Source organism: Hevea brasiliensis, chromosome 6 (assembly GCF_030052815.1).
Source record: "Hevea brasiliensis isolate MT/VB/25A 57/8 chromosome 6, ASM3005281v1, whole genome shotgun sequence".
Lineage (NCBI taxonomy): Eukaryota > Viridiplantae > Streptophyta > Magnoliopsida > Malpighiales > Euphorbiaceae > Hevea > Hevea brasiliensis.
Genome location: NC_079498.1, coordinates 6,767,234 through 6,792,097, shown reverse-complemented (window position 1 = coordinate 6,792,097; position 24,864 = coordinate 6,767,234). Strand labels below are relative to the sequence as shown.

General features: G+C 31.4%; 1 protein-coding gene across 1 annotated transcript; it reads left to right on the top strand.

Annotated features, from left to right (window-relative positions):
- The first annotated feature begins 5,820 nt into the window (after positions 1-5,820).
- On the top strand, positions 5,821-11,081 carry LOC110645609 (transcription factor bHLH153). Its single transcript, XM_021798827.2, has 6 exons — positions 5,821-6,339; positions 8,003-8,128; positions 9,116-9,181; positions 9,449-9,514; positions 10,185-10,232; positions 10,563-11,081. The coding sequence occupies exons 2-6, from the start codon at positions 8,030-8,032 to the stop codon at positions 10,701-10,703; spliced, it is 420 nt and encodes a 139-aa protein (XP_021654519.1). The 5' UTR covers positions 5,821-6,339; positions 8,003-8,029; the 3' UTR covers positions 10,704-11,081.
- The last annotated feature ends 13,783 nt before the right edge of the window (positions 11,082-24,864 follow it).

The window sequence follows — 24,864 nt, the reverse complement described above, 5'->3', positions numbered from 1 at the left end:
ACCTTGTAAAATACTCAAAAAGGAAAAAGGAGTCAAATATATTTTTAGTTATTGAATCAAGTCAGACTAGATAATTTCTATAATTTATTAACTGTGCCTTAGAAGGGAGAAATAGATTTAACACAACAATGGGGAAGTATATGCCTAAAATAAGATCAACACAAGGGGGCATGGTTAGTCACAACCAAAAGAGACTTCATGATTGATTGTTGGTTGTTTTTGGAGCAAGGTAGGTAGATAAGATTGTTCTTGTTAAAGAATGTTTGCTACAACTCCCTATATATTATCTACTGAATGCAAGAAGAAAGAAAAATAAGAAAATCCCTCTTATCTAATGCCTGTAAATAAGAGACTATGCCACTCAAGTTGAAACCTATATTTGTATAGATTATTTAGGCAACCCATAGTTTGATAAATCTTAACAAGTTTAGTTTAAAGATACTTTCACCGATATGGGCTCTCAATAAGAGTAACCATTTAAAAGAAAATTTACCAAAATTTTAGGCTATATGTGAGAGTCTATTAAGCTATAAAATCAAATCAAATCTTGTAGGTATCATTTTATAGTAAGATACCATTAGTATTGATCCAAGTAAATTAATTCAACAACAAAAATTGAAAAATACATTAATAAATCATTTAAAATAATTTAACTATTGATTTTTTTTAATGAGTATATTATTTCATTAAATATATTTTTTTATTATTAATTTTACATAATAATATAAGAAATTATATTTTTATGTGATATTATTCTTTTATATAATATTGCACATTTTTATATAATATTAATAATAAATAAATATATTTAATAAATTAAAGTGTAATGTTTCATTTATTAACTTAAATCATTAATTTATTTTTTATATGTCTTCACTTATTTCTATATAATTGCAAATTAATTATGATAAATTTAAATATAGGATTCCAGCATATACTTATTGATTCTGCTGGGTATGTCTTCCTTCAATGCTCCCCTGCCTGTTCTGGTTCCTCTGCTGGATGGGGATATGATTGGAGCTGTCACAACCAAGAGCTGGCTTCTGATGTGTTTTCTCCCTTCCTTTCAGAAAAAAAAAAAAAAAAGGAAAATCCCTCTGTAATTTTTTAAATTATTTTATTTAAAATTATTTATTATTTTTAAAAAATGAAAAATAATTATTTTTTTAATTTTATCTTTATTTTTAATAAAAATAATAATATTTTTATAATTTCTTCAAATTTATATTACCACTTCTCTCTCTTTATTGTGGATAATTGACTAATGACTTTGGTTTAGCTCATTTTAAAATTTTTTAATATTTCAGAAAATTGAGAAATATATTTAAAAAAAATTTAGCTGAATTACAATATTTTATATAATAAAATAAAATAATTGCAGTGATCCATCATGGTCCAAACTCCTAAAGAAAGTAAAGAAAAGCTGTGCAAGCATCAGACAAAGGGCAAAACCGTGTGGGTCCCACCTCGTGACTTAAAATCCCCTTCCCATCGTGGACTTTTGCGCGCACGGTCGCAGTTTCCACTGGGCCCCGCTTCTATTCTCACCTAAATCTCTTTTTCCGCTATCTAACAAACTCTCTTCTCTACCCTCTTGCTTAGGCCGTGACTTTCACTTTCCTATAACTGTGTGCCACGCGTGGTTTTTGACAAGTGGTTGGCCGACGAAGCGAGGGAATAAAGGAAACTTTCTCTGAGTGGTTAGGGGATTGAGAGAAGATCAGCAAAAGAAAGGGACAAATGGGACCCACCTCTAGAAACCGCCCACCTGAATATGGAAACTGCTCTGACAGCGATTTCCCGCCAAAATAATATGCCTCCAAAAACATTTTTATTTTATTTTATTTTATTTTAAAGAAAGAAATAAAAAAAAAACAACTTATGCTAATTAAAAATTTTCAGAAATTATAATAAATGCGGGAAAATTGCAGGTGAATGCGCATTCCGGTCTAGGCGTTGTTTGGCTTCTTTTTTTTATCTCACTAGGCGTTGTTTGGTTGAGTAAAATAACGAAGTATATCTTTCTAATAATTACATAAAATAGTCTTTTATTATCAAACTTTCCGAAAAGTAAAACATTTTACTTCATTTATATAAGTAAAGTAACTTAGATGAAATTTAGTAAGTTGTATTTCTCCAGTTTAGTATAATGTATTTATTAATTATTATTTAATTTATTATATTTTTTGAATTATTTTATGGGCATTAATATTTTTTATCATTTTAAAATATACATTTTCCTTAAAAGTTAATTTATATATAAATATATTTATATCATATTTTCTAAGAAATAAGTTCATTATAAGTGTACTTTCCTAAAAATATACTTTCTAAGAAGTATAATATTTTAAACCAAACAATACCTTAGTTTTAACTCTATGAGGCTCCGATCATAATTAAGCCATCATTTTTTTTTATTATTGTTTTAAGTAATTAAATTTTTACATTCAAATCGAAAGTGATATTTAGATAATATCATCTCAATAAAAATAACTCTAAAATTTGAACTTTATCACTTATAAATAACATTTATCTACTATCTAACCACTTACTAGTAAAGCTAATGACTTCTTTTATTGAACATTATTTATTTTTCTTTTAAAATATTAAAAATTACCTAATTATTTAAACATTATTTAATTCAAATCACATACTTTTTAAAACAATAATTTAATTAGGTAAGAGCAAACAAGTTATTTTCTTATAAGTAAAATAATTAAGAGCTTTAGTTTTTTGAGAAATTAAAAATTATAGCCAATCAAACAATCTAAATCTTATGACTTTCTACAAATCTAAATTTTCTGAGTTAAATTATCCAATTAAACAAGATCTTAAAGGATAATTTAGTCTACATTTTGCTATTTTTCTTTTTCTTTTTTAAAGAAAATTAAATGTCCATTAATCAAGCAGTTGGAAAGTCACCTTTAATTTTAAATTTAAAATAGTTGATTTGAGTGTTTGATAAATATAACATTTAAAACTTAATTTTCAAAGATTTAGAATTATGGATATATTTAATTTGGTGGTTGATCAAAAGTTAGTGATTGAAGGGCAAACAAAATTTTAATTTTCAACAATATTTTAGTTTTCAATAGCTAACAGTTGATTTTTAAGAAAATTAATATAAAATTATATTTATCAAATACCCCAAATCATTAATTTAAAGCCTGAAAATTAGAACTTGAATTTGTTTTGATTTATTAAGAAAATAATACTTGTAAAAGATTGTCTATATATAAGAGATTGCTTGTAATTATAATCTATAAACTGGCTTAATTATAATCTATAAAAAGTAAGATCTGTAATAATAATAGAAGTCACAGGTCAATAAGCCTGAGTTGGCAGTCCACCACTGAAATTTATTTAAAAGTTTTAAGTGATTGTATTTTATTTTTTTTCATCACAGTAAAAATTTTTCTCTCATTTTACTTGTGAATATAAATTTTATAGTCGAAATATATAAATTTTATATTATTATTTTTTTGCTTTTTATATCTATGTACTATTATAATATTTTATTATTTAAAATATATTTACATATTATTAAATTGAAAATATAATTAAATTTTATAAAATAACTTAATTTTTAAAAAACTGAGGTATAGCACTAGGATAGGAAAGTGAGGTGGCTTTGGTGGGGAAACTTCCAAAGCCTGCCATGAGTGGTGTTGGGCAGGCATGGAAGCTTTTTAGTCTATAAACTAAGGCATGTGATTAATAGTATTACTAAAGATTTTAAATTTAGTATCATTAGCATTTGCTTTATTTTTTTTTTATTAATAGAATAAAATAAATTACATATAAATATTGATAGGCACACTTATATAGTTAAAAAAATAAATTATAATTAAATCTTTAAGATAAAGTAAAACTTATACCTCAGTCCTTAGTTTATTTTTAGGTAATATTTAATTTTTTAAATTTTAATTCAGTCAATTGATTAATACAATTTAAATTGATCATTAATTCTATTAATTATTTTTAAATTTAAAATAATTTAATTATTAAAATTTTATTTTATTAATAAAATAATTTATATATTTAAATTTTATATTTAAGTAATTATTTATATATAAAATAAATAATTAAATAAATATAAAAATTATTTTTTAATGAAATAAAATTTTATTAACTAAATTATTTAAAATTGAAAAACAGCTAATAATAAGATCTAATTGTTAACAAAATTTAAATTTGAATACTGAAATATTATTAAAAAAATAAATTAAAGATTTATGCATGAATTTTGCTATACTTCAAGACTTAATTATAATATATATATAATGACTAGATTTATTTTTGTTCTTTCTCTTTTTTATAAGTATAAAATTTTCAAATTTAATTAATTCAATTTAGCTAATGTTTCTTCAAAAATAACATATTTATAAAAAAAAATAATTTTCTTGGTTACTTAGTTAATACGAATAATTATTTAAAAGAAAATTGAACAACAATTTCTTCTCATATTTTCTAAATTTCAAAATTAAATTAATAATTAAATAATTAAATAATTATTTCACAAGAAATTAGAGATTCAAATTTTGATTTTTTTTATTAAATTTTTATAAGAACATGCATATATTCTAAATTCTGTCCACAAACTATGCCAGATTTTACTAGGAATTTTTATAACCCTTCTTAAATTTTTATTTAGTGTTTTATTTGGTCTCTTAATTTTAATTTATTATTAAAAAATTTCTTAACTTTAATTTCATTTTACAAAAATTTTTCTAATTTGTTAGATCAAAATTTCAAGGAAAAAAAAATTAACTTTTTATCTATTTTCTTATCACAATTTGACTATTTTAATTACTACATAAACTTATTATAAAAATATCAATACTAATATAACAATCAACTTATTGAAAATGATGAGGATTTAATATTTATCAAAAAGTATTAAAATTGTATTTATAGATATTATATTGTAATTTAAAAAAAATTTATAATCGAAAAATCTACTATTATAAATTAGATAAATTTTTTGTGATAAAATTAAATTTAAAATTTTTTTAATAATAAATTAAACTTAAGAGATATAAATGAAATATGAAGTTAAATTCAATGACGAATTGTGAAAATTATCTGACTTTACAAATTACAAGGAAAGCTAAAGAGAACGAGATAGAATATATATATATATATATATATATATATATATATATATATATGTTTGTGTGTGACAATAGGGTACATTTAATGTAAGTTCATTTTATTTTGAATATTTTTAATTATTATTAAATTAAATATTTATATTAAAATTTATATAAAATTAATTAAAATAAAAAAATAAATTTAAATAAAAATATTTAATTTAATAATAAATAAAATTATTCTTATACCAATCGGCATAATTGAAAAAATTTAATTAAGCTCTTATAATTTTAATAAAGATCAAATAAATTTAAAATTAAATTTTAAATTAAATAAACTCTCGTATTTTCTAATAATTCCAAATAAATTTATATTTAATAAAATATTATTATTTTTTTAATTTTAAATATTAAAAATTAGTTATTAAAATTATTATTTTAATATTTAAAAATAAAAAATAATATTTTATTTAAAATAACTTTTTTAATCTTAATTAAAAAATATATAAAATTATTTAATTTTAAATTTATTTAACTCTTAAAGGCTTATTTAATTTTTTTTCCTTTGGTAATTACACCTGTGTGAATGGTGAATTTGAACCGTGGTTACGCGAATGACTATCATGAGTAAAAATCAAACTCTGCATGGTTGGATATTAGCTGTCACTAATAAAAATTTCATTATTTTTTTAGGAATGTTGTTTTCATAATCCTCTTTTCTTTTTTTTTTCCTAATATCATTTTCCAAACCAATTATAAGAACTCAGCTCTGCTCCCCTCCGTTCCCTCTTGCTTCAGTCTCCACCTCCCATCCACCACCTTCTTCTACGGCGTCGTTTCCCTCCCCTTCGCATTTCCTATCTCCTCTTTCACGTCTTACCGCTTCCTGATTTTATTAGTTTTTTAGTTAAGAGTTTTGTTAATTGTTCTCGCTAATGAGAAGACTTCCCTTAGCGAACGTAAAAGTTTTCTGCTTTAAAGACGCAAGAACTGACAAGTTTTAGCATAGAGTTTCAGCTTTTTTCATCTCATAGCAGAGAGAGAGAAAGAGCTGGAGAGTTCTTTTTGTTTTTTGTTTCCTGGGGAGTGTTGACAAAAAACTGCGATTAAAGCCATTTTTGTTGGTTTTCACTTCAAACTTCCGTTGAATTTTGAGTGATTCCGGAGGTGGGTTTCTCAATTTTCCCACTATAAGGTTAGAAATTTCGATTTCGCTTCCTTTGGCAATGCAGTCTCTGAATTCTGGGTGAGTTCTCAAACTTGTACCATCTCCCTCTTTTTTCCCCTTGAATTATTTTTCATTTCCACCTCCCAAAGATTTCTTATTTTAGATACCCAAGTGAAAAAAAAAAAAATTGTTTCTTTCATGTGCAACCAATTTAAGTTTGGTTATTCCTTTTTTGCAATGGGATTCGCAGTGGTGTTCTTTCCCTCTTGGGTTATATGGTTTTTGATTATTGTAATCTGAATGCATGTAGACTGTAGGGAATTTAGTAGTTGAGTTGAAGTTATATGGGTATCAATTAAGATATTGTTTTTGTGTTCAATGAAAGAAGATGGGTAGAATATACATAAGCAAATTGAATGCATCAATGTTCCTTTCACGCATGTATTCAATCTGGGCCCACAATAAACCTTCTATTGAATTTGAGTTTCTTCTCTATCACGATTGCACAATCATGACAATACTGTGTTCATTTATGTCTTTAATTTGTGCTAATTAAATATATTTGCTGCAATTTTAACCGTCAGATTTGTTTATGTGTTTTTGGGTGACTAATCAAATGGTGGGTTCTTGCTCCATTATAAAAAAATTTGAACAAAGGAAGGGATTTGTTTGATTCCATGCAATCTTATTTTATTGCTAATATTTTAAACAAATGTGATTATGTATTTCATCGATTCATGAAACTCCTGTCTGTTTGTGATCATACAATTAATTAATTATGGTTATATTGTTTTGTTTATTCTGTAGCTGTATTTATATTAAGTATATGTATATATTATTATGCTGTTGAGCTTCTTGTGGACTGTTAATCTCTGACCAAAACAGTGCATGTTTTTCTTTTTTTTATGAAATGAACTATGATTTTTTTTTTTCTCTACCCATGGTGTCGTGTGCTTTTATATAATATTTGAATATTTTTTGCTATAATTGTAGTCATTGAGCTCCGTAGTAGGTCCATAATTTGTGATCTACCTTGGATGCTTCCTTTAATCAAAATCAACGCGATTGAATGGTCAACTATAATTATTTTTTCTTTGGGTGTTGCCACATGAGTTTTGTTCTGCTACTTGTATCCTTGTGAATGCTCAGTTCTTGCGATCTTTTGGTTTTGTGGATGGAAACTTTGATCAGTTACCTACCCTAATGCAAGGTAGATGAAACCGCTCTCTTAAATTAGACCTGGCCATCAACACCAATTTTGTAGTTTTGGGAGTTTCATTCTTTAAGAATCCATCTGTGTTTTCTTTATCAACTATCATTAGTAAGTAGATAATGGTGTCATCAAGTGCTGCACAGCACACTAACTGTTGATTTGATTATGCTAAAAAGATAAGTTTGGGAAGATCATTTTGTTGTAAGACACACAAGCTCTTAGAATAAGGTCACCAGTAAATTCACTAGAATGAACCAGTAAACTCACTAGAATGAAAGTATTATGATGAACAGACAATATAATTATTACCATTCAATCTGGTTACCATGCTATTAGGATGTATTGCCACCCTTTATTTGATTCTCCATGTGAAATGGTTGAGATCAGATGAAATTTTATGTGATTGAATTTGTTGGCTCTTTTTATGTGTTCTGTTTCTAACTTCATTTGTTTCTGCATGAATATTAATTGCTTATCTTGCTTTGATCTCTGATTACTTATGGTAATCTATTTGCCATTTATATGTAGGGAGAATAAGGTATAGTGGTGAACAAGATGATGGAAAACAAAAGAAGCCCCTGCTCTGTTGACCAGGCCAGTCTTACTTCTCTTGCAAATAAACGTCATAAGGCTGATCTCTCTATCTCGACAAAGGTTTTCCCTGCACACGCCTGCACCTTTTTCCCTTTATATACATCTCTTCTTCTGGAATACAGTTTTCTCTACATTTATTTGTTTTGTTTACTGAATATATGAGTTCAATGATAACTATCAATTTAACTGGGGTGCATAGCTCAAATAAAGCCCATTCCCTATACATACAGTAAGATTCATGATCCTTTGGCATTGTGCTTCTTTATCAAGCACCCTCTTTTTGGTCCTTGGCAATCTTTTCTTTTTTCTTTCTTTTTTTTCCCCCTCCTAGCTGTTTTTCTTTTATGACTTCCGTGGCTTTTCGCTAATCTTTGTCTGAGCCTTTGTGTTCAGCCAGGCAGCCAAAGACCTATGGGCTGAGCTAACATTGCAGCTGTGGGCCAAGGGTATGGGCCATTCCGAATCTGAGCCCATTTTTTTTTTCCAAGCATGGAAGAAAATAAATTTTTTATATATAAAAAAAAAATTATTAGAGAGATGGAGAGTTATATTTGTGGTTCTTGCAGTTTAAACTATAAATATGTAAATTGGATGAGATAGCTTTCCTGTTTCATGGTATAAGATAAGCTGTCCTGAAGTAACAGAGTACAATTAGTGAATAATGGGAGGAAAATAGTTTCCATGAAAGCCAGTTAAACAAACTTATATGAGTTAATAATTATTGCACCTTGAATATTTTGAGATGATGGGTGATAGTTTGCTTTTGATATTAAGGTATTGCATGATGAACACAAATGCTTAAATGTTGGGTGGTTTTTTAGGTCATAATTACCCATTTATTCTAATTGCCTTGTAAGGGAACTTTTGCTCAAACTAGGTTCTGAGCACTCGTCTAGTCCTATGAACCTTGAGTTCTAAATCATTGTTCTGCTGACAATTCTGCTGACAAAAAACAAACAGTAGCTATTTTTTGCAGGTTTTTTTACTTTATTGTGTGAAGGTTTACCTGCTTATTTTTTTTTCTTCTTATTTGTGTTTTGGGAATAGGAGAGGAAAGAGAAGCTAGGTGAACGCATTGTAGCTCTGCAGCAGCTTGTCTCACCATATGGGAAGGTACAGATGGGCAACACTTATTGATGGGAAACTATTTTGTGAAGTGAATATATACATCATCTTAATTGCTTAAGTGCACCAATTCTTATCTGTTGGAAACTTGGAATTTGATCTGGGAAATTTACTCTTGTTTCTTGCTTCCAGATAAAAGATCTACCTATGATTTTTGAGTGACTTTCTTCGAATGTTTGTAGTTTGCGTGCTATTTTACATTATAGTTCATTTACTACAAGCAGCAATTTTATAGCCTTCTTTTATTTTTTACAGACAGATACAGCATCTGTCCTTCTGGAGGCAATGGAATACATACAATTTCTTCATGAACAAGTTAAGGTTAGGCCCTCTCTGGCTTATTATACTTCCATTATGCTAGTGGTCTACCTGTTACCACATTACAAACTTGGAACATGTCCAAGCTGAAGCGCGAATTCTGAAATTGCAAACGTTGTGGGAATTCTGTTTTTTTTTTTTTTTTTTCGGTAGAAACCACCCGGTATCCGAAGCCTACTGGCTCGACTAATCCGGATTCGTTCCGGGTAGGTCCACAAAGGGGGGCAAAGCGCTCTCTTCCAAGTTTAAAAGTGCTCTATACCTACGGCTCGAACCCGAGACCACTGGTTAAGGGATAAGGGACCCCTACCATCCCATCTCACTCCTTAGAGGTTTATGTGAATTCATTTTAATTTAATGGAAACTTGGCTGGGCCTACTTGGCTTGATCCAATGGTCAAGTATTTGGACCTTTTTCTTGACATTTGATATAGGAACTATTATGTTCTAGGCTCCTGTTTGTGATGTATCTTCTTGCAAAACCACAGCAAATATTAAAATAAAAAGATTAAATTTAGACGTTCTATCTATAGTGTTGCATCATTGGGAAGTCTGATGCCCATAACCCCATGTTACAATATTTCAATAGCATTGGTAGTTGATAAATATTTTAATGTTCCTCTTGACATTTCTAACCTTGATATCTCATCTTTGCCTTCTTGGTGTGGTTTCAGGTGTTGAGTGCTCCATACCTACAAAGTATACCAGCAGCTCAGCTACAGGTGAATATGAGCTGAATCTTTGATAACATGATAAATTTGAAAAACTATACTATGAAAATAGTCTATCATTACATGCTTTTCGAGGACAATTGGTCTTTCGAGGGCATTTTCGTGAGATTTAAAAAATAGTTGTGTACCTTGCATCTTCTCACACTTGGAAGGTAGAAATTTTTATTCAAGGATGGTGACCTTGCCATAATTGACTAGCATTTGAATCTTCTCAAGGGTTCTCAAAATCAAGATAGTATTTAAATCCTTTAATGTTTACACCATTGTGCCTTCAGTCTGTGAATAATTGATTGGAATTTAAGGTTTCTAATACTTGTGCAGGAATTAGATCAATACAGCCTGAGAAGCAGAGGTTTATGTCTTGTTCCAATCTCTTGCACTGTTGGAGTTGCTCGCAGCAATGGCGCAGATCTCTGGGCACCTATCAAGACCACTTCTCCCAAATTTGAGAAGGCTATTTAACTATTTCTAGTGACAAATTATAGCTAAGCAAAGCTTGGAAAGTCATTTCAGATGACTTGGTAGCGTAAAGGGTTAACCAATTTATTTAAGCCCACAGCAAATTTTTCAGGAACAACTTGTAACAGGAGTTCTGATGAGCTCAAAGTAGACTTACAAGTATGCTAATGCTAGTCAATCTTTCAGTGAACTCCATGCTCTAAAATTTAGCCCATTGCTGTACTTATTTTGAGTCGGTGATTGGGATCTATGCGTATCTTAGTATATGGTCTGTGTCTCTGTTCTGATTAGGCAAAAATATATATATTTGTAAACCTCATTTGTATAATGATCCTAACAAAGGATTAATGAATATATGGGGGATGGTTCATGGGTTATTCATTTGCTGCTTCTTTGAAAGATTCACCAAGCAGATTCTTTTTTTTTTGGCACTCTGATATCTCATTTATTTTCCAATAACAGGCAATAGATCTCACAGAGAAAAGGAAATCCACTCTACAATCTACAGATGTTTGTGATCATGTGATTGAAAATGAAAATTAATTGAGCAAGAACTATGAAGAGAAGAATTGGTGCGGCAATGGAGACAAGTAACGCAAAACTAGAGCTGAAATTAATAGCAAATGCACAACAAAATTTGGGCATTCTTTAAGTTTCATTTAACGCTCATAATTTAATAGAGCTTCTGTTGTGATACAATATGTTGTGTTATGATTCTCTTGTAACGATACATTATAGAAGTTGTCATGCCAGCTCAGATAGCCATTAGGAAGCTATTATGGTTGTCGAAATTGCTCTGTTATGCTTTAGCAATCTGTTAACAATCTGTTGTAGATTTTGTTAGATTGTTAGCTATAAATGATATAACTGATTGCAGAGAAACCATTCTTCATTCTTCTTAATGAAAGACTGATTGAGTTTCTCTTCTTTTTCTTTATATTTTTTCTTTTTCCATTTTTCATCACAACATTGGTATCAGAGCGACAAATTCAAGGCCATGGTAGGGGTGGAGATGCGTTCTCAAAAAAGTGGAGAAGGGAGATAACTTCCTTAGTGGTAGAAGTGGAGCATAGGTAAGAGACAAGAAAGCAGGAATTGGTGGCAGAACAAGAAGCAAGATTCCAAAGTATAGTGGATGAGCTTAATTCACTGACTGGTGGAGATAGCAGAATAGAGGGTTCGTCAAGAACTAGTGCAGATTGAAAAGAATGTAGGTAAAATTAATCCATTGGGTAGCACTGCCAAATTGGACTTTCCCCATTTCAGTGGAGGGATTAGAAGGCTGGTTGTTGAGGGCAGAATATTTCATTGAAGTTGGGAGAATTGAGTATGAGAATCATGTAAAAGTTGTAGCTTTACATTTAGAGGGTGTAGACCCTTATTTTGTGATGAGTATGTGCATTGAGGCCGTGGGAAACCCGATGATGAAAAATTATATGACTGTAAGATGTAATTGGAGGCATGGAGCTGAATTATTAATTCCGTGGCATGATCTTGAAAAAAAAATAAAAATAATAATAAAATTTTAGGGAAATTAATTTAATTAAATTTAAATAAAATTTTATTTTGTTTAAATTTAATATGGGTAGTTCTTAAATGGATCTAATTAAATTTAATTGGGCTTTATGGGCCTAAGAAAGCCTAGTTAGGAATTTTAAATGGGACCCATTTAATTATTTTCTAAAAATTAAAATAACAAAATATCTCTTTCCTCCTTGACCCCACTCTCTTCCTCACTCCCTATTGGTGCCTTCCATTTTTTCCTGTCTTCCTATTGGTTGAAACACTTCACCCATATCCCACTCTTATTCGAATTCTGCAATCGCAGTTGTTTAAGTCATCTAAACTTTATCACCTTAAGACTCCAAATCCTACCACACCTCTTCCTCATTCCCTATTGGTGCCTTCCATTTTTTCCTGTCTTCTTATTGGTTGAAACACCTCACCCATATCCCAGTTTTATTCATCTAAACTTTATCACCCTAAGACTCCAAACCCTATCACACCTCTCTCCCAAAACCCTATAAATACCCTACTAGAGAAGAAAAGAGGGGATGATGTGAGGAAAGAGGAAGAGAAAATTCAGTTCTGAGAAATTTGGAGATATTCAAGACTCTTTGAGTTTTTCCTTATTTTTTCTTTTCTTCAAGAAGATTTTCATACAAGATTTCTGGAAGGTCAGTTTTTGTTGTTTTCTTTTCAAGATTCAAGATCTATGCCACACAATATTTTAATTCTATGCTCCTTGTCTTCAATTTATTTTATATGTTCATATTGATCATGTAATCATGTTTAATTTGAGGGGATACACAACTCTGCATATGTTTAGTTTCTGTCTCTCGTATTTTTATTATTTTTCTTTATATTCTGAATCTGTAAAAAATTTGTAAAAATTATATTCATATTCTACACGAAATTCCATTAATTTTAGGCTCAAGAATCACTAAAAAAGCTTTAATATTTTGTAAGTTATGGCTGTTTGAAGTTAGGGTTCCTGTAAAATCTGATTTGCAGGATATCCGACTTGTGGAGCCCATATCTCCCTTTTTCCTTAATATTTTTGTGCAAATCTAGTGTCTAAAATTAACTTCAGAATCTTATGAGTCTTTTCCAATTGGTTTTACATTCATATCTTTTGTGGTTAATGAGTTATGAATTTTACAAAAAAGTAGTACGATTCTATCACTTAGAAGAGTTACGATTTATGTAGATCATTCGGCTAGGGTTTTGTTTGATTTATAAATTTTATGTTATTGTATGATATGTAGGCTGTCTTCTGTAATTTTTTTATGATTTTTAGGCATGTTTAACTATTTTTAAAAAATCGAATTTCTTGCTACTGTTAATCTGCCAGAATTTAAAATTTGTATATTTATGCATGTTCTTGTATTTTCTTAGGTTTTAATTGATATTTGATCTATTTTCTGTATTCTTTTAATTCAAGAAGTGTTATAAAGTGTTTGGATCATGTTAGAAGACTTAGACTATTAGATAGTTGTAACTAATTAGGAGTCTTAACCCTTTAGGAGACCAGAGTTAGAATCCAATGTAAATTGTTATTAATATTTTCTTTATTTCTTTTATTTTCTTTAGTTTCTTTATTTTTTATTACAAACAAAATTGGTAAGTAGCCCTAAGGTAAGTACCAAAGAGGGCATTTGCGTGGAGCTTATATGGAGCTAAACGGGAGTAAGCCAGGGATATCATTGCCATACTAGAAGAGAAGACCCTTTTTTTTAGGGTAGCTTGCCCCAATGGCAACTGCATTTAACAACAGGTAAGTAGCTCTAAACTTCTCGAATAACCATTGGCATGAAATTGTAGTAATAATAGAACTTTTATTTGGTAAATTAAAATTAACTTTGTTTTTAATTTAACTGACTTTTGCATGTAATTAATTTAAATAAATACTTTCTAAATTAAAATTAATCTTGTTTGTAAATTAAACTAACATTGGCATGTAAATAAATTTAATTTAATACTTGGTAATTGTAAAATAAATTTGCATGTTAGAAATCTTTATTAGGTTGTGATTGTTTGGGCCTTATGTGATATTAGAATAAATTACACATGTACATAATTAACTTAGTTCAATTATCCTTAGGGTAACTTGGTGAAAATTAATTAATTAGGTTAAATAGAAACATAGGGTTATTTGAAATTGAATTTGTTTGTAAATTAAATTTCCAATAATAAATTAATTTTAGTCATCTGGTAAATATCATTTAAATAATTAGCAACCCCATAGATAGGAATTACTTGTGCATGAAAATTGTGTAAACAACAACCCTTTTTGTGAATTACTTGCGTGTGTAGGATTAGAATTGCATTTTTTAGGATAAAGTTTAATAAATGAATAATAAACAAGACTTCTAGAAACATTAGTAGAGGACTGGCACTCGAATTAACGAGGTTAGACCAGGCGTAAGGGGTGCCTAACACCTTCCCCTTACGTACCCACTATCCCGAACCTAGACATTGGGCTATGGTAATGACGGTTGTGGAAACTCTGCAAGGAGTAAGTTGCCATCCATGACCCTCGGAAGAAACACTGAATATGTCCGGTTATTACCCGTGGCGACTCCTGTCTATCTATGCCTTCGTGGCATAAATCCTTAGTACCGTGGTAGTGTTATGGGAAGACGGTACTTACCAGTGGTTTGATTCTATTAGGATTGTATGAAGTGCATGTCTAGGAAATGCTGTCTAAGGAGGTGGTACTTAAGTGAGACCATTGTGACTCCACCATCTTTCCTGGGCATTACCTGGTGCATTTTATATAATTCTAATGGATGATATTTCGCCTCACGCCCCCCTCACCCCCACAGTTTGGCGACTCCACTGGGGACTAAATGGATAGTTACTCCAACATGTTTCTATTAGTCTAATATTATTCCTCTGTTAAACTTTTTGCATTGCACTACACTATCACACGGATCACCCTTACCCTTTTAGCCCCGTTAGTACTAGCCAAGGAGACCATGGTTCTACTCGAGCTATGACGAATTGGTGAATGCTAGCACCCCATGCCTGTACCTTTGAGTATATAAAAGAGCCACAGCTCCGGCCGTTGTGCTTAATGGACAAGCTCTCGCATGGGTGACCCTTTTCCTACCCGATGAAGCCCATGAGCCATAGATTTTAACCCTAGGTACCCCGTAGATTTTTGTTGTGCTGGATTCGTATCCTTACTGTTCAAACCATAAGTTCTAGTGGTAGTTGATATGAACCTAGTCCTATGCATAAACCCAATGTGTGTATAGGCCCAAGTCCATTTCAAAACCCATGTTAAGCAAGAGGATGCTTACTTATGGTTAAACTTTAAGGATATAAATCCTTTGTTTGTGAGGGAAGGATCGTCCTGGACCACCCCTTGTTGGTGTGTCCAGTGTACCATAGCCTAGGATAAAATTTTTTCCCTGCACGTGAGAGTTGAAGGTATAAGGGGGCGAAGATTCAGTTCTGGAGATTTTTTTTCGATTTTGAGTCAGTCTTTGGTCCGATTTTAGTTCAATTTATATGGTCTGGTTTTGGTTCAGTTTTCGTTCTATTGGTATGGTTCAGTTTTCATTTTGTAAAAGTAAAGGCAAAGAAAAAAAAAAGAAGAAGAAAATGGTCCATTCATGCATTGCATTCATGTACATAGCATACTTAGGCTAACCCTTAAATCCTATCTTTTTTTTAGCAAACATAGCCTCAAAACACATCAAAGAGACTTCCAATCAGGTCAATTGGGTTAGGGAAGAGAAGAGACTAGTAAGGATTTCACCTACACTACTTAAGATGGAAGAAACTATGGCCGTGCTTGATGAAATATTGAACGCCAAGATATTTGAGCTAGAAGAGACAATTGTGGTCAACTTTAGAAAGAGGCCCCAAGGTAGGCCAATTAAGTGGCATTAAAGTTATTGAGGTTCAAATTGTGTCTCTCACCCCAAGGAGATTTTTTTTCCAATTCAGCCAACCCTTATCTGAAGTTTTGGAGCGTCTCAAAGTTCAAGACCTCCTGTAGCTCTTAGCACCCAGACCACTACCAAATCCACGACCACCTAGCTATGATATCAACCAATGTTGCCGATTCTACTAAGCCCACAGTCATGACACCGACTGATGCTTTCAACTTAAGCATGATATCTAAGACCTAATTGATGCCAAAAGGATAATTGACCCAGAAAATCAACCCAAAAGCCCCATGCCTAGCCAAAATTTCCACCTACATCAGGTATCTACATGATCTCCATCACCCCAAATAACCCTAACAGAATTATTGACTTTATCCAACCCATCCAAAAGCCCAATGAACCTATCCAACCCATTCAAAAGCCCAATAAACCTCATTCTATAATGGTTATTGACATTTGTGATAATTCTAGCTATGATGAGGGTTTTTTGGATGTCTGGACTGATTCTGATGAGGAGATAGTTGCATTATAACTAGATGGTTCAGTTCCACTAGTGTCTGATTTTCAAGTTGTTGGGATCTATGAAAACTAGATGAATTTGAAAGTGGCTACTGTGAAGAAAGGGATGAAGTTTTTTTCCTGCATGGGCCTAGGAGAAAGTATAGATGGTCTGGTGACTTTTCTTGAAATGAAGGGGTAGATCACAAGATATGGTTTGGGCTATGAGCCAACTAAAGAGGAAAAAGAGTCAAAACCTCCTAAGTTCTTGAAAGAGAGGGGCAATTATCTAGACATATGATTAAGGGTTACTACATGTGAAAGTGCTAAAGCAGAAAATCAAGACCATTGATCTAAGGATAGCATGGAAAGCTAAGCACCTAAAGTTACACTCCTAAGTTTGAGTTTGTCTTTTGTAATGCTCATAGTAGTGATACAGATGTTTCCATTTCTAATGTACTTGATGCTGATTTTAAGGCGAAGATCAACAACATGACCAGTCCTTCTGCTTACTTGTTTGATGTTTATTCTAATGGGCATATGCATGGCATTTATAATCACTTAGAATCAGTTTCTATTAATGCATCAAAATCAATCTCTATTAATTTGGGTACACCAAATAATCCTAAAGACATTAAGTTAGCTGAAGATTTAACCCAAGAAGAAAAAGATAAATTTATAGCCTTGTTAACAAAGTACCAAGAAGCACATGCCTCGAGCTTAAAATTAGATGGCTGATTCCCAAGCCAAGCTAATGTCCCCATAGGAAAAGAATGATCAAAAGTTGACTTGGCTAGTTATCCTAATGAGGAGTAAAATTTCATGCTATGAAGAATTAATAGTGGCACCTGTGGACCTAGAGGGAGAAGGAAAATGATATGAAGACATAAGGAGGTCTCTGGAAGTGAGAGAATACTCGCAATAAGCCTACAAAAGAGATAGAGCAATAATTCATAAATTAGCTGCTCAACTTACTTTAGCTGGGGGGCAATACTACAAACTCTTATGTGTGATAGAAAAATAGGCTGAGCAAATAATGAAAGAAGTACATGCAGGAATGTGTGGTCCCCATATGAATGGAAAGGTTCTAGTTGGGAAAAAAATGTTCAAAACATATAAGGATAGGCCTGAAAAACTCCCTTATGTTCTTTAAGGTTATCGTAGTACTGCAAGGACATCCACGGGGGCAACTCCATTCTCTTTAGTGTGTGGGACTAAAGCAATGCTATCCATTAAGCGAGAGCTCAGATCCTTAAGAGTGATGCTAGAAGCTAAGATCCTAAAAAAATGAGTGGGTTAGAAGAGATATGAAGAATTAGCTTTGATTGATGAAAAGAGGATGTGAGCCTTGTATCATATGCAAGCTTATCAGAGGAAGATAGTTAGAGCCTTTAATAAGAAGGTGAAGCCAAGAAAGATCAAAGAGGGAGACATGGTTTTGAAATAAGCTCGGCCCATCCCTTTTGATTTAAGAGGAAAGCTTAACCCAAGCTAGGATGGTCCACACATAGTCAAAAAGATCTTGCTACTGTAAGAATATTAGACCTGGATGGGAATGAATTTCAAGAACCAGTCAACTTAGACAAGCTCAAATGGTACTTTGTGTAAGATAGGCCAGCTAGGCTGAAAACTTACAAAAGACGGTCTAGGCAAAAATAAGGGTCAAAGAAAAAAAAAAAGAAAAGAAAAGAAAAAAAAAATGCTAGATTGAAAACCTGCAAAAGGCAGTCTAGGCAAAAGGAGAGATGAGAGAATATCTGGATGGAAAACCTGAAAAGGCCATTTGGCAGGTTATAAAGCTTATTTCTAACTTTGGAAGGTTAGAAATTTGGCAAAACTAAATGTAAGAGGGAGTAATGGTGTACCTGAATAAATAAAGAAGTTTTTATTGCATTAACCCGGAATAGGTTTTATTGAATTATGATTGTGAATGTTTTGTGTCTTGAGGGATATATCAAAAGATTAAGTAATTGAACTGCATTGTTTTGATTTAACCTATTGTCTTGTGAGCATGATAGAATAGGTGCTTGATATGAATATCCTGGTGATCGTCTAATTTCAAAAAAAGAGAAAAAGAACAAGAAAAAGAAAAGAAAAAAAGAGAGCTCGCTAAGTGGAAAACCTGAAAGGGCCGCTTAGGCAAAAGTTAGAGCAAGCCCGCTGAGATGAAAATCCAAAAGGACATTTCAGGCAAAAGTTAGGGCACAGAGAATGGAGTTCATGGAAGAGAAATGAGTCAAGGCAGAAACCATGGGGGGAGAGAAGAAAAAGAAAAATCAGAGAGAAATTGTATTATGACCTTAAGGAAGTCTTTTTTGGTGAACAATTCTTCTAAAAAACTTGGAGGCTAATAGAAAGTTTTTGTAAAAAGAGGTCCCTCAGAGGACTAAGTTTTTTTTAGAATCTCTAGCAAAATCAGCATGCCCATGATAGGAAGTAGCATACAAGAAGCACAAAAATCATAAAAAGAGTTATGAGACCTAGTCATCCTAATTTTTCAAATCATGAATTAGATATTTTTGGTAAGTCCTTAGACGTTGTTTAGGGCATATGGCATAGTTGTGTAAGGCATAGAAGAACATGCATCAACATGTCACCTGTAGGTGTGTAAGGCGTAGAATAACATGCATCACCACAGTTTCAAGTGTCGAACTACGAGGGGGTCTGATTCTTCCTCAGGATAGCGAGGGGGATACGTAGGTAGTTTAGGATCGTGGTCCTAAATACGAACCCACAACATTTCATGATAGATGTTTTTTGGTAAGTCCTTAGACGTTGTTTAGGGCACATGGCATAGTTGTGTAAGGCGTAGAAGAACACGCATCAACATGTCACCTGTAGGTGTGTAAGGCGTAGAAGAACATGCATCACCACAGTTTCAAGTATCGAACTGCGAGTGGGTCTGATTCTTCCTCAGGATAGCGAGGGAGATACGTAGGTAGTTTAGGACTGCTGTCCTAAATACGAATCCACAACATTTCAAAACACAGAGTTTCCATTATCATGAGACCGTAGCTAGTCTCATGATGCAGAGTGTATCGACAGAGCAAGATACACTCATTTTCACATGACACAATTATTACTATTATGAGACCGTAGCTAGTCTCATAACATAGAGTATGTCGACCGAGCAAGATATACTTGATCCTCATAGCCAATGTTTCATAGTTATTAGAAATTTGAGTTTCACTTTGACGAAACTTGAGCAATGCTTTCGCATTGATTTCAACTTTCGCCAAAGTGGGGGGCAAACTGTAGACCCTTATTTTGTGATGAGTATGTGCATTGAGGCCGTGGGAAACCCGATGATGAAAAATTATATGACTGTAAGATGTAATTGGAGGCATGGAGCTGAATTATTAATTCCGTGGCATGATCTTGAAAAAAATAAAAATAATAATAAAATTTTGGGGAAATTAATTTAATTAAATTTAAATAAAATTTTATTTTGTTTAAATTTAATATGGGTAGTTCTTAAATGGATCTAATTAAATTTAATTGGGCTTTATGGGCCTAAGAAAGCCTAGTTAGGAATTTTAAATGGGACCCATTTAATTATTTTCTAAAAATTAAAATAACAAAATATCTCTTTCCTCCTTGACCCCACTCTCTTCCTCACTCCCTATTGGTGCCTTCCATTTTTTCCTGTCTTCCTATTGGTTGAAACACTTCACCCATATCCCACTCTTATTCGAATTCTGCAATCGCAGTTGTTTAAGTCATCTAAACTTTATCACCTTAAGACTCCAAATCCTACCACACCTCTTCCTCATTCCCTATTGGTGCCTTCCATTTTTTCCTGTCTTCTTATTGGTTGAAACACCTCACCCATATCCCAGTTTTATTCGAACTCTGCAATTGTAGTTGTTTAAGTCATCTAAACTTTATCACCCTAAGACTCCAAACCCTATCACACCTCTCTCCCAAAACCCTATAAATACCCTACTAGAGAAGAAAAGAGGGGATGATGAAAGGAAAGAGGAAGAGAAAATTCAGAGCTACAGGAAATTTGGAGATATTCAAGACTCTTTGAGTTTTTCCTTATTTTTTCTTTTCTTCAAGAAGATTTTCATACAAGATTTCTGGAAGGTCAGTTTTTGTTGTTTTCTTTTCAAGATTCAAGATCTATGCCACACAATATTTTAATTCTATGCTCTTTGTCTTCAATTTATTTTATATGTTCATATTGATCATGTAATCATGTTTAATTTGAGGGGATACACAACTCTGCTTATGTTTAGTTTCTGTCTCTCGTATTTTTATTATTTTTCTTTATATTCTGAATCTGTAAAAAATTTGTAAAAATTATATTCATATTCTACACGAAATTCCATTAATTTTAGGCTCAAGAATCACTAAAAAAGCTTTAATATTTTGTAAGTTATGGCTGTTTGAAGTTAGGATTCCTGTAAAATCTGATTTGCAGGATATCCGACTTGTGGAGCCCATATCTCCCTTTTTCCTTAATATTTTTGTGCAAATCTAGTGTCTAAAATTAACTTCAGAATCTTATGAGTCTTTTCCAATTGGTTTTACATTCATATCTTTTGTGGTTAATGAGTTATGAATTTTACAAAAAAGTAGTACGATTCTATCACTTAGAAGAGTTACGATTTATGTAGATCATTCGGCTAGGGTTTTGTTTGATTTATAAATTTTATGTTATTGTATGATATGTAGGCTGTCTTCTGTAATTTTTTTATGATTTTTAGGCATGTTTAACTATTTTTAAAAAATCGAATTTCTTGCTACTGTTAATCTGCCAGAATTTAAAATTTGTATATTTATGCATGTTCTTGTATTTTCTTAGGTTTTAATTGATATTTGATCTATTTTCTGTATTCTTTTAATTCAAGAAGTGTTATAAAGTGTTTGGATCATGTTAGAAGACTTAGACTATTAGATAGTTGTAACTAATTAGGAGTCTTAACCCTTTAGGAGACCAGAGTTAGAATCCAATGTAAATTGTTATTAATATTTTCTTTATTTCTTTTATTTTCTTTAGTTTCTTTATTTTTTATTACAAACAAAATTGGTAAGTAGCCCTAAGGTAAGTACCAAAGAGGGCATTTGCGTGGAGCTTATATGGAGCTAAACGGGAGTAAGCCAGGGATATCATTGCCATACTAGAAGAGAAGACCCTTTTTTTTAGGGTAGCTTGCCCCAATGGCAACTGCATTTAACAACAGGTAAGTAGCTCTAAACTTCTCGAATAACCATTGGCATGAAATTGTAGTAATAATAGAACTTTTATTTGGTAAATTAAAATTAACTTTGTTTTTAATTTAACTGACTTTTACATGTAATTAATTTAAATAAATACTTTCTAAATTAAAATTAATCTTGTTTGTAAATTAAACTAACATTGGCATGTAAATAAATTTAATTTAATACTTGGTAATTGTAAAATAAATTTGCATGTTAGAAATCTTTATTAGGTTGTGATTGTTTGGGCCTTATGTGATATTAGAATAAATTACACATGTACATAATTAACTTAGTTCAATTATCCTTAGGGTAACTTGGTGAAAATTAATTAATTAGGTTAAATAGAAACATAGGGTTATTTGAAATTGAATTTGTTTGTAAATTAAATTTCCAATAATAAATTAATTTTAGTCATCTGGTAAATATCATTTAAATAATTAGCAACCCCATAGATAGGAATTACTTGTGCATGAAAATTATATGTAAACAACAACCCTTTTTGTGAATTACTTGCGTGTGTAGGATTAGAATTGCATTTTTTAGGATAAAGTTTAATAAATGAATAATAAACAAGACTTCTAGAAACATTAGTAGAGGACTGGCACTCGAATTAACGAGGTTAGACCAGGCGTAAGGGGTGCCTAACACCTTCCCCTTACGTACCCACTATCCCGAACCTAGACATTGGGCTATGGTAATGACGGTTGTGGAAACTCTGCAAGGAGTAAGTTGCCATCTATGACCCTCGGAAGAAACACTGAATATGTCCCGGTTATTACCCGGGTGGCGACTCCTGTCTATCTATGCCTTCGTGGCATAAATCCTTAGTACCGTGGTAGTGTTATGGGAAGACGGTACTTACCAGTGGTTTGATTCTATTAGGATTGTATGAAGTGCATGTCTAGGAAATGCTGTCTAAGGAGGTGGTACTTAAGTGAGACCATTGTGACTCCACCATCTTTCCTGGGCATTACCTGGTGCATTTTATATAATTCTAATGGATGATATTTCGCCTCACGCCCCCCTCACCCCCACAGAGGGCCGTGCAATTCAGTGGCGCCAGGAATTTATAGGGACTAGAGGAGCAAAAGCTTATACGAACGGGGATGAATATGTCAATGCATTGGAGATTAGCTTTCGGAATTATGATGAAGAGGATAAGCAAATTCAAGAAGCAGATGAAGAATATATTGATGTTGAAGAGAATCAAAAGAAGTTTGAGACGGTCCTAGAAGAAGATCAACAGATTAATGCAGGATTTCAACAATGATTTGATAACACAATTCAACAAAATGTTTCTGCAATTGATGCCACTGACGAAGAGCTTCAGCAAGTGCTCTGTCAGTACTGGGAACGTTTCAAATGGAAAGAAAGTAGTGCAGAAGTTGTAGAGCTGTCATGGTCCAATGAAAAATGATCAAAACTTCAAGAATGCATTAAAATCTTGAATAAGTGCAAGATCATGGAAAATGAAGTTTTCAAGAAGGCAATGATATCACAAATGCACTTGGTCTTGTTATTGACAAAAATCTTTCAAGAACGTAAATTCTTGATGTTGTTAAGGATGAAGGATTGGGTGTTATAATTGAAGAACAGATCTTCCCACGTGAATTGGCTTCCCAATTCATTTTTCATAGTGCACACGCATGGTTCTTTTCAGCTTGGGAAGATTTGAGAAGTGGGTGGGTGGGTGGGTGGGTGTAACTGGTAAGGGACAAGAACATTTGAGAAGAATTAGATGTAAAATGAAAATTACAAGAGATTGTTGTTAGTGTTCTAGTGGGAGCTTGCTTTTACTATCATTCCAGTTGGTGTTAGTAGCTTGTGCTTTCGTTGGTGTTCAAGTTATTCTTGAATAGGAGGATTGTTAAAGGAAAAAACAATAATGCAGCTATGCAGTGGTTGATTCATTGAAAAGCAGATTGAACTTGGTTCTTTGCTGATAAAATTCAAGCTAGATTTCCAGACTTTGCTCCTCGAGGACAAGGAGTCTTTCGAGGGAGGGGTATTATTGTGATACGATATGTCGTGTCATGCTTAGATAGCTGTTATTATGTTAGCTTAGATAGCTGTTAAGAAGTTGTTATGGTTGTCGAAATTGCTCTGATATACTCTAGCAATCTACTCTCTTCGTTCATAAATAATAATTTTATTTAATTTTTTATTTTATTTAAAATTATTTATCATATTTAAAAATAAAGGAAAATTAACTGTTTTTTTTTTCAATTTTATCTTTTATTTTTATAAAATATAATAAATATTTATATAATTTTTTAAAATTAATATTATTACATCTTTCTTAAAAATTAACTGTTTGTCATGTTTGATATTCGTTTCTTTAAATTTTCAAAAAAAAAAAAATTGTTAATATTTTTTTTTATGAAAATGAGATTATTCAATTTTTTTTAATTACCATAAAAATTATAAATGTAACTATTATTTATGGACGAAGAGATAATTAAAAATTTATTGTAGAATTTATTAGATTGGCAGCTATAAATGATGTAACTAATTGCATAAAAATCATTTTTAATTCTTTTTAATAAAAGATTGGTTGAGTTTTTTTTTTCTATATTTTCTCTTTTTTTCATTTTTCATTACAACAACTTTTGGGTAGAAATAGAAATTTAAAAAAAAAAAAATTCAATTTATACCAAATCAACAATCAAACACCAATCTATAAACTGAAAAATGAAAAAAAATATATATATATCTCTGTTGTGGGTGGTGGGATAACATGTGTTTAATATCTTTTAGAAACATTATATAATGTTAATTTATTTAATTATATAAATTTAGATACACTTATATTTGTATATAACTTATAATTAAATATATGCTCAAATAGATAAGTTCACTCATGCACTTTATCCAAAAAGTCTCAATTGATCTACTGAAACTTTTTTACTTTTTTCTTTAGAAAAAATATTCATAGTTTCAGTAAAATTCTTTTTATAATATATATATAATTCTTTAGTGCCCATATTGAATTTTATTCAATGTTTCTATTGAAAATTTTCCCCTAAGTCTATATAAGATTTGATACATAATAGTCA

What these genes read in the sequence shown, in the direction of transcription:
- LOC110645609 (XM_021798827.2), top strand. Translation starts at nt 8,030, where the DNA reads ATGATGGAAAACAAAAGAAGCCCCTGCTCTGTTGACCAGGCCAGTCTT. An exon ending in ATCTCTCTATCTCGACAAAG is followed by an intron (nt 8,129 to 9,115) that starts GTTTTCCCTGCA and finishes TTTTGGGAATAG; the next exon opens with GAGAGGAAAGAGAAGCTAGG. An exon ending in TACCAGCAGCTCAGCTACAG is followed by an intron (nt 10,233 to 10,562) that starts GTGAATATGAGC and finishes ATACTTGTGCAG; the next exon opens with GAATTAGATCAATACAGCCT.